This window comes from Pseudonaja textilis, chromosome 1, assembly GCF_049901715.1.
Source record: "Pseudonaja textilis isolate UNSWEBS1 chromosome 1, rPseTex1.2, whole genome shotgun sequence".
Classification (NCBI taxonomy): Eukaryota; Metazoa; Chordata; class Lepidosauria; order Squamata; family Elapidae; genus Pseudonaja; species Pseudonaja textilis.
The window spans coordinates 193,062,170-193,079,340 of NC_141990.1; the positions used below are offsets into that span (position 1 = coordinate 193,062,170).

The 17,171-nt window shown below is 38.9% G+C and overlaps 1 protein-coding gene across 4 annotated transcripts in view; it reads left to right on the plus strand.

Moving 5' to 3' along the window:
- Positions 1–8,940: 8,940 nt before the first annotated feature.
- The window catches only part of FAP (fibroblast activation protein alpha), a 61,214-nt gene continuing 52,983 nt past the window's right edge, over positions 8,941–17,171 (plus strand). For 3 of the 4 annotated variants that reach the window (XM_026697147.2, XM_087920071.1, XM_087920072.1), the window contains exons 1-2: positions 12,375–12,487; positions 12,730–12,814. In XM_026697147.2, the coding sequence (XP_026552932.1) occupies positions 12,482–12,487; positions 12,730–12,814 (91 nt within the window). In that variant the 5' untranslated portion in view covers positions 12,375–12,481. Of the gene's footprint in view, positions 9,074–12,374; positions 12,488–12,729; positions 12,815–17,171 lie in introns of those variants that run through there. The other variant, XM_026697148.2, reaches the window with a different exon arrangement.

Genomic DNA, 17,171 nt, shown 5'->3' on the forward strand with positions numbered 1-17,171 from the left:
AGACCAGCTAACTATAGTCCGTAGTCTAGAACTATAGTCTAGTCCAGGAGCTGCAGTGGCGCAGTGATTAGAATGCAGTATTGCAGGCTAATTCCGTTGACTGACAGCCGTTCGATCCTGAAGGGGCTGAAGGTTGACTCAGCCTTCCATCCTTCCAAAGTGGGTAAAATGAGGACCCATCTTGTTGGGGACAATATGCTGATTCTGTAAACTGCTTAGAGAGGGCTGTAAAGCACTATGAAGCAGTATATAAGTCTTAAGTGTTACTGCTATTGTTTTGAGTTCACTTAATTGAACTATTATCTTTTCCAGAATTATTTCTTGATTAGTCTGTTTCAGTTCTCTATAATCAGGGTAGTGGACTTACTGTATGCTTCACAATTCCTTCTCTGCAGCCAAGGAACTGTTTATTGATTTTTTTTTAATACTGTTTTGCAGCATTAAATATATACTCCCTTTGCATACCGCACAAATAATAGCAGGCATATTTTGTATGTGCCAGATTTTCCACTATGAAAGGACCTCTGTTCTCTACCCTTATCAGAGTCATTTTGTAATTACAGAGTCTTTATCCAGTATCTTATTGCTGCTGGACAGCTTGTTATCATCTGTATGCTTAGATCCATCTTCTAGGATGACAATGATATTTATTTGGTTTCTATGCCATTCTAATCATAACTCCTCTCAAACAGCCTACAGTCCAATAATTAATCAAGATACATTTCCCAAAAGGAGGAATAACCTATAGGTAAAAGATATTCATCCACCATGAAGGAACAAAAAAACAGCTGTCTGGGCCTTAAAGGACCATTGAAAAAGGCAAATTTTAATGGGGGCGTAGAAAGCTAGATGACTTGCCAGCCTGTCATGTCTGATATCAGGGGAGACGTTGCTCCAGAGAAGGTGGGATATGGTTAAGGAGGGCTGGATTTGAGATACCTGCAGATGGCACTCCCTAAGGGTTTGGATCCAGAGAGAACCTTCTGTCATATCTTAATGGAAGACAGTTAGGAGTAGCTAATCTCATGGATCTATCTAGGTCCTGGAAGAGGCAAGGTTTTAAAAGGGACAAACAGCAACCCAGAAGCATATTGGTAATAAGTGCAACTGCTGAAGCAAAGTGTCTATGGAGATTCTCAGTTATTCAGATCATGGTTGTCCCAAATGTGTTTTTTCAAGAGGCAACTGGACTTTCTGGTTTTTCTTTGAAGACATTTCACTTCTCATCCAAGAAGCTTCCTTCAGCTCTGAAGAAACTTCTTGGATGAGAAGTGAAATGTCTTCAAAGAAACCAGAAAGTCCAGTTGCCTCTTGAAAAAACACACTTGGGACATGTTGAAGCAAAGGTATTACATCGGGAAACCAAGTGATGCTCATAAGAATTTAAGACACTGTTCTGGACCAACTGAGGCTTCCAAGCGGTCTTCAAAGTCAGTCCCATGGAGCGTGTACTGCAATTGTTCAAACAAACAGTGAAACAATCCGTTTCTTAAAATACAAAATAGCTGGTCACTGTTTCCTTTGAAAAGCATTTATACTACTCTGAATTGAATCTAATTGAAATTAGTTTTTCCATTGTCTGGTTTTGCTGTTTGCTTCCACTATATATTGTTTCTGATATATTTGGTGTGCTGTGTGCTATCCAGAGTGTTTTGGAGCTAAATGACATCAAATCAATCAGTAAAACTGAAACTTGGAACAAAAGGGCCATTTGATAATTGTTCAGAATTTGCAACCATAAAGACACCTAACCATTGCCCAGTAGTGCTTCTGTCTAGGGAATTCTTCAACTCCCAGAATTCTCTAGCCACAAGTCTTAAAGTTGCCAAGTTTGGGGACCTCTGGTCTAGGGAAAAGAGAGCTCTGATGACCATAAAACAGTTCACTTGATTTCTGCAATGGTCATTTTTATAATTAACATCTACTTGTATAAAGATAAAAATATACATTATACCAGGTTACATATACCAGACTAAGTATAATACATTCTCATGAATTTCTATAAATGTTTAATGATTTTGTTTACAAGTTAAACTCTCTTCAATAGGTAACATATGTTTGTTCTAGTTTCTGAGCATGTGATCGTGTTTAAGATAACATAGATTAATTATAGATACACGTATTATTAGAGCTGTGCATCAGGGGTGTGTGAACATAATACCTGTCTGCAATTCTTTTAAAGCAATCTTGTCCCTGAATTGCAGAACTTTTTACGTAACATTGCCACATGATTTTAATCACAATTTTTGAGTATCTTACCCAGTAAGAAGTTGGCCACTGACTAATGGATTGTCTAGATTCATCATTTTTGTCTTTTGGGAATGATCTCATTACATGAAGTTGGGGTGGGGTGGGGTCACTCCTCACAGGACTTTGTATACTTGAGCACCCCTGTCCTACAAGATGTGATAGCGTTCTCCCACTTCCTGCCTAGTGGGATGACAAACCTCCCTGAAATGAGCAAGAGTGTGGGACCAGTGACACCTTTGGAAAGAACCCCTGGTTAGTCATGACAGCTATAACAACTTCAACAGTTCAAGCAAGGCAATTCTATTAAAGATGTTGAGGTTCCCCAGAAGTGACCCCACCACACACAAGATTCCTTAATACCAAATCTGAAATTACCTCTATCAAATGAATAGAGTAGTGAGAAATCCTGTGTATTCCAAGTGCCTAATAGAAAATACATTGTATAGATCAGCACTTGCCTGGAAAGAGAAGTTGAATTCCTACATAGTACAGCAACTACTCCATAATTCTTCTGATGTGTTCTGCTCCTGAGCTAAGTGTCTATGATAGAATATGGAGAGAGAATACATAAGCACACCAGCTCTCTGACCAGGCGTTAGTAATACATGACAAATCAGCCCTTTAATTCACCATTAAATTGTACGTGAGATAGATCTTACTATTAATTGACCTGGCATTCATCAATAACACCTCCAATTCAGAGGGTGATCCAGTCTATGTACATAATCCATCTGGGCAAGACAATAAGCAGAAGAGAGGCAGGCATATAATTCTTCTAATCCAGGGCCGGATGCATCACACTATGGCCACGGCCACGCCTGGTTTAGCAAAGAGGGGGAAAGTCCCTATATATCACGTGATGACACCATGACTGCGAGTTTGACACTCCTGTTCTAATCTGTCATCTTCCTCTGCCAAGGCCATACTTCTTTTTAATGGTCCCAGTTGGAGTCTTCTGATGTTTCTCCATTATGCTATTGCAAGATTCTACAACTAAAACAATAAAAAGAGGTACAAAATACAATGTACTTTTGAAGAGGTTTCAACCCTCAACCTTCTTATTTGGCTTATTCCAGCTCCAGATAAAAATAATTTTTAGTTGGGTGAGCTAGAAGCAAAACAGGCTTCTGATGACAATGATAATACGCTGTAGCAACAGCTGCTGTTGTGGCAAAATTTCAACAACAATGAGGATATTAAAGACTTGTGCTTTGTTTTCCATCTAATTGTTATTTGAAGTAGAACAACATATTTAAAAAATAATACAAGGAACAAGTGGGAAATACGTAGGGATTGGGGCTTTTTATATGTAATCATGTGTTACGGGAGGCTGAGAGATCATTAATCTTTCCCTCTTTCTACTATTGTGTCTGTGTGTAAAATAGTACATGAGCAAATCTCACCAGTTGAAAAACCTCCTTGCCAATAGAGGGAGACAGAACAAAGGAGGAATTTCTCATTCCTTGCTTTACTTAGTATAATGATGAAGGACAGCCATCTATTTTATCAAGTGTCTGGAAGTGTCTGTTATTCAACAACAGGAGGTAAGAAATCAGCATATAGATAACTGTTTATGTATGTGGAGCAGAATTCCAGTTTAGCAAGCCCTAGATATTCAAATATTCAAAAAGGACTAATGTTTAGCGTAAGAAGTACAATTCTAATTCCCATCCCGTTCACTACCCTGAAGAGTGTCACTGCTACATTACCCCAGTTTCTCATTCATCTCGCACAAACAGTGAAGATTTTCTTTGCCCTAACTTTTTTAATGGGCTAAAACCAGCACAGCAGGAAAGCTGGTTCTTATTCTTGGCCCACGCATCTGCAAAAGAGTTTATGGGTAAGATTCAGTGGTGAAATTCCACATTTTTTTTCCTATTGGTTCTGAGAGAGCACTTCGCTCAACTACTCAACACTTCCACTACTGGTACACGAGAACCGGTCCAAATAATGCCTCTGGTAAGATTATTCGCCTAACATGTTGTATTTCAGCAGAATGGATTTACTGCTTCTAAAGACATTTCAGCCTGTGGACCTTCTCCCATCCCATCTTGGAGAATCCTAGCACGAGATCAATCCTGATAACCAATTGTATGCAGCAGTCTTTAATAAAGCTTTGCATGACCCATCCCTTTGTCAGAACTGAATGCAGTAATTACATTTTTGGAGGTGGTTAACTCCTTCCTACCTGTTGCAACCCCACTCTCCCTCTTTTTGCAGCAATAATGGGAAGGAGGGACAATTTATTCTAATAAGATGTTTTTCTAAGATTTTTTCCTTAAATTAATTGTTATGAGGGGAGACACTTTCTCCACTTGGTACATTGTGATCATACCTAAAAAGGCTGCTTCCTCACATGGCTGTCAGGGGAATTTCCCCCCACCCCCCACCCCCAAAGTACATCTCTGAAAAAGGATTTCCAAGAAAATAGTAATAGATGAGATGAATAAATACCTTGTGTGATGTGATACTCAAAAACTTTTCCAATTCAAGAGGGGAAAAACCTTAAGACCATATGTGGGATAGATTTTTAGTCAGGGAACAATTTGTTCATGCTCAAGGGAGTGTTTTCTTCTTTTAATATGTAGCTGCTTCCTATTAGAAATCTAAAATACTGCTCAGGAATACCATAGACGGCCCGCTACCCACAGCCATCAAACTACCTAAAGATACCTTCTTTTGAATTTAACAGAGTTCCTATCCTATCTGGACTTTGGGTTGTTTTTTTAAAATGATTTTTGAATAAATTAAAAGAGAAGGGAAGATGAAGAGTTAGAGGGCCTCTTGGAAAGCAAGGTACAATCGTACATAATACTACCAACTGTAGGAGATGACCAGGTAGAACCCGAAGGCAGGGTCAAATGTATCATCAGTTTGGAATCCTTACATAACCACAAGAGACCTAAGTCCGACCTAAGTCAGACTGTTGTATATAGGTGATATGGAATAAACATTTAATGCTTTGAACTCAGTCCCTGTACTTGCTCCTGACACCAACTATTCTAAGAGCCTATAGTTTAGAAGGCTTTTTGACAATGCTTTCCACACATGCTTACCCGTACATGGTTGAGAAATGTTCTTGAGTCCGGTCCTATTGCAGTTTTCTTCTTTTAGTAGACAATCAGGGACAGCTTTGTAATTTATCTAAGTTATTAGCATTAATTAATTAACCAAATAGGTCATTTAAAATGAAAGTTATCTTGTGAAGAGTACTGAGGCTAAGCCTCATAAAATTACGGCTTTTATATACATCATGTGCATTCCTCCACCCAACAACCTTGGCAAAATCAAATCAAAACTTTATGGTAGTTAAAAGCCAGGAAGAAAACCCAGTATACAAGCATAAGGATCATCTGACAGTGCTGGCATTGTTATTTTTTTAAAGGGAAAGATTAAATTTGGCATAAACGCCAATAACACCGGCAGTATAAAACCACACGTGTAATCATTTCAACCTCTCCTATTTTACAAGAACACAAATAACAAGTGACAGGAATTTTATGATACATGCCTTGTGGCAGGGCAGGAAAAAAAAAGTGTTGCAGCGTCTCCGTGAAGGCTCATTGGTATTCACTGTAACAGTAAGATGTCGTGACTCTCCCATCAAATGTGATTGCAGTTCTACAGAAACCGGATCACTGACCTAGACTGAACTACAGCTCCACATCCAGGAGGACTCGTGCTACAAGTTTTGTGGCCTAGTCCCTATTTAATATACATATCTGGAAAGAGGCCACCATATGTCATTTTATGTGTAAGGGCCTTCTCCTAGCTGAGTTGAAAAATTTTACTGAAAAGTGAGGTGATGCAGCTCAGATAGAATAGTTACATTTATGGGTTTTTAAATTTATTTTCCATTTTTTTGCACTGCCTATCTACAATAGTTAATTGCTGCTATCCAAACTCCAGTTTTTACTCAAGCACGGCTGGAATCTAAAGAACAGTTCTAGCACCACTTTTGAGAAGGCCGAATATAGCTCTAAAAACCTGGACTATACCATCTCACATGGCCTGAACTTAAGCGAAAAGAGCATTTTACTCAAGGCTGAGCAGAAAACAGTAGCCAAGGAAGGAATGTAAATCAACATCTCTTGGAAAGAAAACTTGCTTGGGTGGGTGGTTTTACTTTTAACAGGAGAGTGCAGAAGAGAAGTCAAAATCCAACCTGAAGTTAGGCAGCAAAGTCAGGTGTGTTAGCCAATCCAAAGCCAGAGCGTCACCAGCAAGATTTACCCACAGAACAGGAGATCAGAGAGTTATTTCCAACAGAAAAACATGGGTCAGGGCTGCCTCTTAAATTAAGTTGCAGCCAATTTTCTCTAACAAGAAAGCTATTTCCTTACTTGGCAAGGAGCCTCACTATCTTTGTTCTGTTGTCCACTCCAGCGGTCTCCAACCTTGGCCACCTTAAGACTTGTGGACTTCAACTCTGGGAGTTGAAGTCCACAAGTCTTAAAGTGGCCAAGGTTGGAGACGCCTGGTCCACTCTACATGCTGAATCCAAGAGCTTGGAGCCATATCTCATCATCTGACAGGAATATCCAGCTGTTTTGATGGTGTCTGTAAAGTATTTGATCAGACTCAGAATGTCATGAGGCTGGCATTCCGCAGGCTGAATGGAGAAGCTTCTTCAGAGTTAAGTGTCTGAATCCTTGGCTAAGTCCCTGAAAGAGTTTGATGGTGGCAGACAAAAGATTTCCTTCATGTGATGGAATTGCAAAATGGTCAAGGTACTCCTTTGCCAAGTTGCACTAGTACCCCTCCCCCATTCACTTTGTTTGGCAAAGTATTTGAAAGATGTTAACTTGCTCAATTGTGCAGTTGTTGACAGACCAGTTAAGGGTTGTAAATCTTTTAGACAAGATCATTATCAAACATTTTTTTATAATTGATCACCAGTTATTGTCTTGGCAACATTGGGGCACTCTTTGCACTCTTTAAATCACCTTGTATTAGATAATAACAGGATTGTCTGCCATCTAGTAAAAATGGCAGAAACCTATTTCCCAGTTTAGCGGCATGAATGTAGTTGGCTTCTAGTTGCTGGATAAGATAGTTAATATAGAGGTTACCTTTATTAATAAACAGTCTGATGATATGGAGTGCTAGCTGGAATATATGGTTAGCCTACTGCTTAACACTATCTCTTCTTGTGCTAGTCAGGGGGGATCTTGTGAGTGGCTTGGATTAACCCAGGATCTATGTCATGGGAGCAGTGGTAGGATTCAAATTTTTTTACTACCGGTTCTGTGGGTGTGGCATGGCTTGGTGGGCGTGGCAGGGGAAGGTTACTGCAAAATCCCCATTCCTCCCCACGCCACTAACCTGCTTTCCAGCTCTGTTCTCCTGTGCAGGGCAACAAAAGAAGACCCAGCCGATCAGCTGGGACTCAATGGGAGGCAGAGAATAGATGGAGGCAGAGCCAGTCAGAGGTGGTATTTGCCGGTTCTCCGAACTACTCAAAATTTCTGCTACCGGTTCTCCAGAACTGGTCAGAACCTGCTGAATACCCGCTCTTCATGGGAGGCTTGACGCTAAGAGCTGATCTTCATGACAAGCTCAGCCAGCTCTAGTATTAGCCATTGTTCTCTTCTTGAGTCATGCGTGACATTATCCTTTCCCTGCCCCAAATCCCTGCCTCCAGAAGGCAACCTCCGCCTATCTTTTCCTGCTACAGATCGAAAGTAATGCATCCCAACTTAAAGTTGATTGAACTAAACTTGCTGCTTGTCAGGCTTCATATGGTGGCAGGCCACTCCAGATGCTCTTATGCCCTGTGGTAGCAAGACTCTCTCCCAGTTACTTGTCTCTGCTCCCTACCACATATTATTATTGCAGATTCACCAAGAGAATGGTGAAAAGCTGGACTTGGTTCTTTTCCTGCTTTACCTATCAGACAGAGAAATCACAGCTTTTTTAAAAAACAAAAGATCAGATAAAGTTGGCAAGGCTTCTTGTACTTTCTCTTCTAGCCCAAGTGATGGGGGAAAATAGTTAATTATTAGGGTTTTTTTCTGTCTTTATCTCTTTTCCTTTCCTTTGTCTTCTCCAGTCTTGGAAGGATAAGAAAGCAGAATTCAGCAATGAGGGTTGTGGTAGATGTAATCCAAACAGAATATCAAGCCATTTCTGTGTCCAGCAAAGCAAAGGAAGTGGTGGAAATCTGGAGATAATTTCTCAAGCTGGCTTCATTCCCGGTCAGTTTAAGCAGAGAAGTGAAACCATTTAAGGCTGCAGTACTAGGATTGTCTCTTCAAGAATCGCATCCTCCATAATGGCCATGAATGTTTCCAAGCTGACTTCTGACCTCTTGTAGCAGACCAGGGAGACTAGGGAGTGCTCTTCCTTCGGAGCCATTGCCCCCATTTTCTTATCATTTAGAAAATGGCCCCCAAGGCACTGGTTCCATAGGAGAGAGGTTTTTCGTGGACCGGAGGGGGCGTGATTTCATGTGCCACCTGCATCCCTTAGATGGGTCTTTGCTTGTTTGTGTGGCCCAGTTTCTGGCATGCAACAGACCAACATTGATCCACAGACCAGGGATTGGGGACCCCTGATTTAGAACATGCGTAAAAAGCCATCTCTATCAATAGCAAGACAGCAAAAGTTCCTATTGAATATGCAACTGGCACTGTGTTGCTACTTCTTTTTGAGCTTTGTGATCTCAGGTTCCATTTTATTTCATTTTAGGCTCTAACAACTGAGGAAAAAAAAGGCTTGCGCTATCTCTACTCAGCAGTAAACTGGCCACTGTTGGATTTGGGGAAGCATCACCTGCCGCCTAGCAAAGAGGATAAAGAAGCAGAAAGCCAAGACAATGGAGGTGAGCATATCCATTACCATAAGCCAGAACCCAAATTATATACCATATTTAAGTTTGGCTCTTGATTATTTATTTCTGTGAAGCCTGCAATGGAGCAGATTCAGGGAGGTCATTTTGCAAAATGGTAGGTGGAGCATTGCAATGCATAAGTATTCGTTTATTTCAGTCTATGCACATAGTGAGCTCCATGTATATGCTCCGGCATTGTTTTCAGTGATGTATAGCATCAACAGTTAAAGTAAACTCACCTTATCAAAATATCTTGAGGAGGGGATGAATTCTAATCTATTGCAAATCCATGCAGTTGTTCAAGTCACAGGAACCACTAAAAATAGATTGCTCCAGATTCCCTTGTTCTCAGACTGAATTCCTTATGAAAGCCTTTAACTCCAGTTTCCCAGCGGCAGTGATGCAGCTAAGTTGGTTTTGACTATATCATCAATATTATGGGATGTATCTATAATCAGTCTTATCCCCTCCTAAGTACAAAATATTTTAAAATAAGAAAAGGTTGTGCAATGTTACAGCCAGATTTCTGCAATAGTGTATTGATTCATTGCTTGCTATTCTCTTAGTGACATCTTTGACTCTCCTTCTCTATCAGTGACAGGAACTGTATGGAAGAAAAATTACCTGGGTTATTGCTCCTCATTTTGTTCAATGAATTGACTGCAACTTCTGTCATTTGCTGACAATTAAGGGATGGCATGCCTCATTTTAAATGAAGTATAAGCAATTTGTCTCCCCCCAGAAATTGCTGGACTCCAACTCTATCACTGTTAGGCTGCATGGCAAGTGGTAAGGGATGCTGGGAATTGTAGTCCAACAATTACAGGAGTACCACAGGATGTCTGTTTTATGCTGGACCATAACATAGTTTGTGTGCAGCTTAGTAGGATGGACTATGCTTTTCTTAGTTGAAACTTTATTTAGTGACGCTATAGCGTATAGAAATAGAGAGAAATAGAAATATGTATTCAATATTTTTGAATACAAAATATTGCATTCAAAAATATTGAATACAATATTTTGTATTCAAAATAGAATAGAGATTTTGAATGAATCCTGTATTCACTCAAAAAGGGAAATGAATACAATATATTTATTTCCCTTTTTCAAAAGGCACAATGCTCTTTACTGTGTATTTTAAAGATATACAGCATGCTTATTTCCTTTTTTTAAAAAAGTACAGCGACAATACCCTTCATTTTTTTACCTTATTGCTTTTCAAGTCTTTCTATAATACTTTTAGTTTCTTGAAAACAAATGTGTGTCTTTAAAAAAAAGAGGTATCTATGAATGAACAGATAATTGCTGAGGTGTACTATTATCGCTCAATATAATATTAATACATAATACCAGATTTAGTCTATTTTTATGAAAAAAGAAGCATGCCAAAGTCTCCATTGTATTATTATAAATGCTAAAACATAAAAAAAAACCAGCCCTAAACATAGATACATTTTTAAATTTCTGATTTCTCCCTTCTTCATACCTCAACTGATTTGCAATACTTATTGGCAAAAGTTTTAGAAATCACACTCTACATATTTGTATTTCCCTGGGTGCATAATACGTAATATCTGTGTGGACTATCTTTAACATTACATAAGAAAGTGACCCCTAATGACCTCGGGGCCTAGTTCCACATAAGTGCTCAGATAGTTCCCAGCTGATAGAATGGCTGGGAATTCTTGGAGTTTTCATTCCAAGGTATCTGATATACACCATACTGGACAAGATTCTTACTTGAAAGAATAATTGGAAAAGAATAACTCTTGTGAAAGAGGAGGTGGCTCAAATTCTCTCTGTATGCTGGGTGTATCTATTTTATTCACATTTCAATAATGTCATCAGGCCCTCTTAGGAAATTGAAATATTGCCATTAAAATTTATTCTAAGAGGAACCAGAAGTGTAATCTTAAACATCTTTGTTTAAAAGTAGATATCACTGAGTTCCTCTGGATTTGTTCCCAGATATATGCAAATGGATTGCAGCCTAAATGAAATTTGACATCAACAAAACTGAATATTATATTTAGGGTCTGTGCAAGAAGGGATTACATTACTGTAGCCCTTTATATCCTTGGATTTAACTTGAATTTCCTCTCATTCCCTTCACCCTTGATATATTAAATGAGTTTCTTCTTATTTGTGTGCTCATTCATCATGGTTTCCTAGAAATTATTATCATTAGATCTTATCTTCAAATAAGATTGCAGAAAATACAACTTCAGCAACAGAGTGATCAATGCTTGGAACTCACTACCTGACTCTGTTGTTACATCCTCAAACAAATCCCCAAAACTTTAACCTTAAACTGTCTACCGTGGACCTCATCCCATTCGTAAGAGGTCTGTAAGTGGGCATGAATAAGTGCACCAGCGTGCTTACCGTCCCTGTCCTACTGTTCCCACTTATCCATTTACCCTACTTGTTTATTGTGTGTATACTTAAATATGTTTGTTGTGTGTTCATACTTATACTTATTTTCTCATACATGCTTGACAAACAAAATGAATAAATAAATAAAATAAAAATAAATAAGAATGAAATAAGATTCCTTTGATTAAATAAATGCCTTCTGTCTGATATATAACAGACCTCTGTGTGCCTTCTCCAATATATAGTGGTGAGCTTAAAAGTTTTGGACAAAAAACTGGAATCGTGATGTTTTGGAACAAATTGGTAAAAACGTTATTCTCTAATACACTCTTTATTATAAATCCCAGCAGTTATCCTGGAATCACAGCAAAAGAGATAGATAGATAGATAGATAGATAGATAGATAGATAGATAGATAGATAGATAGATAGATAGATAGATAGATAGATAGATAGATAGATAGGCAGGCAGGCAGGCAGGCAGGCAGGCAGGCAGATAGTTTTTCTTATCAGCTACCTGATCCTTTTTTCCTGTGGAAGCCAGTGATCCTCTTCCAAATCCCAGGTTTTTATATACAGACACCAAGACATATTTGCTATTATTTTTATACATCAGTCGACACATAAAATGGATTTTCTTTGTCACTGTACTAAGAATGGATCTTAATTTAAATCTTATCTTCCCTATTTCCAAAGCATGCTGTAAGTAGTACATGCTAAATTTGCTGCTAAGTCATAAAATTCCGTAAATCTTTGTGTAAGCAGATCTGAGTAATGACACAGACCCTTTGCAGCCACCCACAGTTCATTGCGGGGTTTAGAACGCCCTTAAAAATCTGTTTCCAATTGTATGGAAAAACCTTTGAAATTTGGCATGGCTTATTAAAACACATTTAAAAAAAAAAAAAACTGAGTCTCATATCTGGCCAGCAGCTGCAGCTGCTTTTCAAACTGCTTTGGGAGAGTTAGTGACCAACACTGAGAACAGCAAGAAGTCCTAGGACGTTTTAAGACAACAAGAAGCATGAAGGTCTGTAAAACGAAAAGAAAACTTGAGTATTGGAGTCTGGGCAATTTAAATAGTGTCTGGTGCTCCACTGTGGAGAAACACTTGATACGTAAGCATGCTCAGGCAAGGAAAGAACAGTTGAAAGCAAACTTCAAGATTTCTGTAGTTGGCAGGACTTAACTAAAATTGTTGCAGAGATGCTGTAAAACATAGGAGGAAGGGAATGAACAGTATGAAAATCTGAGCTCATTTCTTTCCCACAGGTTCAGCTGAAAATCCTAGTTGGAGTGATCTCCTGCCTTTTGCTCTCCTTGTTACTTCTGTGCATTGTGTTAATTCCTGCAAAAGGTATGTTAACTTGGGAGGGGAGGGGAGGGGTGGGGTAAGAGAGAAACATTTCCTTCATTTTACATCACTGCAAGTATTTGCAGAGCATTTTCCTTTTTTTAAAAAAAATGGAATTTAGGATGTGTGCGTGATAACCTATTTTACCAACACTCTAATTTGGACAGCATTTCGGCACACACAACCTCATTCCTCGCCCCTCCCTTTAAGCTGCAGAACTGTATTTAGTGATATTTGTGCAGACGTTTGTAACTCTACAAAATTGTAACTCTGGTAAAATTTAGAAATACCGGACAGACATGTCTGCATCCAAGTAAAAGAGAAATGTTTGGAGCAATCAATGCATAGGATCTTTTCAAATGATACACTTACCTGCATTCACTTTGCAGTCCATGGAAGCCAAGGTCTTTCAGTCAAGTTGCAAACTCTATGCTAAACAAACTTGTTTCATACGTTGCTTTCTGCTGGGCACAGTAGATCTGTTAGATAGCTAATCCTTGACTTACAACCACAACGGAGCATCAGATTTCTGTCACTAAGTGGTTAAGTGAGTTTTGCCCTACTTTACCCGCTTCCACAGTTGTTAAATGTTAAGTTGAATCATCGCAGTTGTTAAGTTAGTAACAGGGTTCTCAAGTGAACATGGCTGTCCCTTTAACTTTGCAGAAGATTTCAAAAGGTGGCCCCGGGATACTAAAACCATCATAAATATGAACCTGTTGCCAGGCATCTGAGTTTTGATCACATGACCATGGGGATACTTGCAACAGTCGTTAAGCGTGAAAAATGGTCATAGGTCATTTTTTTCAGTGCCGTTGTAACTTCGAATGGTCACTAAACAAAGGATTGCAAATTGAGAAATACCTGTAATATGCAAGCTCTAGAGTGTTAATATGGCTCACCTTTCTTACCCACCATTTTACTTCACATACACCTCAGATTGCCTTCCTCATACAGATTTGAGCCAAATGATTGTATACCTGGGATTATCCCTCTTTTTAAACAGTTCATTTCTTCCATGAAGACTTGAGAGCTTTAAAAATGGAAGATAAAACAACTTACTAAGGAAGAGTGCATGTACATACCCAACCATATACAGCTGCATTTTTCATTAGCCTACTATTTAAAATTATGCTATATTGTTATAAGCAGTATACAGTCTGTAGTAGGGGGAAAATCCCTCTTCTGGTAGTTAATATAGAGACCTTAAACCTCCTCAGCTATCTTGGTGTCTCCTAGAGCAAAATTAATGTTGTCTGAGGAGAAGCATTAAGATGGTCAAAGGCCTGGAGACTAAAACATAGGAAGAACGGTTGCAGGAACTGGGTATGGCTAGTCTAGTGAAAAAAAGGACCAGGGGAGACATGATAGCAGTCTTCCAGTATTTGAGGGGCTGCCACAGAGAGGAAGGGGTCAAGCTATTTTCCAGAACACCTGAAGGTCAGACAAGGAATAATGGATGGAAACTGATCAAGGAGAGATTCAACCTGGAAGTAAGAAGACATTTTATGACAGTGAGAGCAAGCAACCAATGGAACAGCTTGCCTTCAGAAGTTGTGGGAGCTTCATCCCTGGAAGCTTTCAAGAAGAGACTGGATGGCCATCTGTCAGAAATGGTGTAGGGTCTCCTGTTTGGGCAGGGGGGTTGGGACAAGATGACCTACAAGGTCTCTTCCAACTCTGTAAATCTGTAAATCTGTAAGTGCTACTTTGAACAGTTCTATCAGACTCCGCTTAATCTTTTCTTGTAGCCAAGAGGCTAAATGGGTGAAACCCTTAAGTGATGATTCTGGAATCTGGAACTTTTGGCAGGCATGCAAAGCCTATCTGCCAACTCACTACATATTTCATTGCTGAAACTGAGCTAAGAAGTATTTAAGTGTTAACAATTGTGCACGCGGTCTCTTTCTGTTAATTGCAGACAGTCGTAAAATACTAATATTTCAGTCCTGTAGTAGCTAGAACCAAAAATGACTGAATGTCACCAATGGTTTTAAGGATGTGAATCTTTTTTTAGTCTCATTGTTTCATCCTGGAACTCATGATACGAGAGCAGACAAAGGTAACACCTGAGCATGTTGAAAATACTTTTTTTTTACAGCTTCTTCTTTCATTTATACAAAATGTGGAAGTAGAGCAGAGGACCAAATCAAGAGGTTTTGATTTAGCTTTTTCCTTTAGTTGTGCTGGGCCAATTATTTCCACTGACATAGTGACAGGAAATTCAGGTGTTTGTCATTTCCGTACATCTGCAGAGCACCAATTCGGAGAAGGCTGTTCTAACTGAAATTTACAAAAATGTAAGCCAATATGAAGCATTTCTTAGACAAGCTGACAAATAAAACTGAGTGATAGCAAACAGATCTAGTTTCAAGATTCAGGCCTGGTCCAAAGTACTATGGTAATACTAGAGGTTGCTGCCAAAATCATCACAATTTCTTCGCTGTGTTACAATACAGTTTATTTTCAACATAGAACATATTGTAAACATGCAATTTATGTGACACCTATCTGACAAAAGAGTTAACTAAATGGATACCAGAAATACATCATTCACCTTTTGCCTACAATGGACTTAGGTTACAGCAAAATGAAATAATTTCAAGTAATGAGCACAATCCTTTTTTGAATAGATATTTCATAGAACCGCTGAAAACTGCATAGACAAGTCATGCAACCTTGATTAAAGGTTATTACAAAACATGCAATTAACAGATGTTTTAGGTTTAAAGATGTTATACGAACATGTAATTAATGAGGGAATTTCTTTGTATGGAGCGTGTACAGCTAGTAAAGAACTGATAACAAATCCATTGTATGCAATGGAAATGACTTTAAAAAAAAACACAAGTGTGCTAGATAAGCTTTTATTTCTAATTTTTTGAAGTGATTGGACTTCTGATGGGGGAAGTAGCTTTTTAAAAACCTTCATCTTCTACATTTCCTGCCAGCTCATTATTTGAACATAGAATAACAGAATTGGAAGGAACCTTGGAGGTCTTCTGGTTGAAATCCCTGCTCAAGACCAAATGGCTGTTGAATCTTCTTAAAAGCCTCCAGTGTTGGAGCACCCACAACTTCTGAAGGCAAGCCATTCCACTGGTTAATTGGATATGTCTAGTCTAGTGAAAAGAAGGACTAAGTTAGGAAATTCCTCCGTGGTTCTAGGTTGCTTCTCTCCTTGATTATTTTCCATACATTGTTTCTTGTCTTGCCTTCTGGTGCTTTGGAAAATAGGTTGATCCCCTCTTCTTTGTGGCAGCCCTTCATATATTGAAACACTGCTATCATGTCTCCCCTGGTCCTTCTTTTCACTAGACTTGACATACACAATTCCTGCAATTGTTCTTCATATGTTTTAGCTTCCATAATCATCTTGGTTGCTCTTCTCTGTACTCTTTTCAGAGTCTCAACATCTTTTTTATATTGTGGTAAACAAAACTGGATAGAGTATTCCAAGTGTGGTTTTCCCAAAGCTTTATAAAACAGTACTAATACTTCACACGATCTTGATTATGTCCCTCTATTAGTGTCGGATAAAATTGTATTGGCCTTTTTTGGCTGCTACAGCAGACTGTTGGCTCATATTTAAGTGACTATCCACTTCGGACTCCAAGATCTCTTTCACAGTTACTACTATTGGGCTATTTTAGACCTGTACATTTGTACATTTTAGACCTGTACTTTTCTCTAAATTGAATTTCATTTTGTTAGATAGGGCCTGTTTTCAAGTCTGTTGGGATCCATTTATGCCTTAAGCCTATCTTCTGGAGTGTTGGCTATTTCTGCCAGTTTAGTGTCACCTGCAAATTTGATGAGTTCCCCTTCTATTCCTTCATCTAGATCATTTAGGAAGATATTGAAGAGTATTGGACCTAAAATGGAAACTTGGGGTATCCCACTGCTTATGTCCCTCCATGTGGATTTAGTTCCATTAAGGACTACATGTTGAGTATGGTTTGTCAGCCAGTTACAAATCCATCTGGTGTTGGTGCTGTCTGTCCCACATTTTTCTAGCTTATCAAGAAGTACATTGTGTGCACTTTGTCAAATGCTTTACTGAAATTCAAGTATGCTATGTCCACAGCATTTCACTGATCCACTAATTTACTCACTTTGTCAAAGAATGAAATAAGATTTGTTTGGCATGATGTGTTTTTAGTTATAGCTTTGCTTGCTTCTAGGTGTTTGCAGATTTATTGATTGATTATCTTTTATAGGATCTTTCCAGGCATTGATGCCAGTCTGATTGGTCTGTAATTTCCTGGATCTGTTTCCCCCCCTCTTTTTAAAATAGGGACCACATCAGCTCTTTTCCAGTCCTCAGGTAGTTAGTTCCCTGGGGCTCCAAGAACTTTGA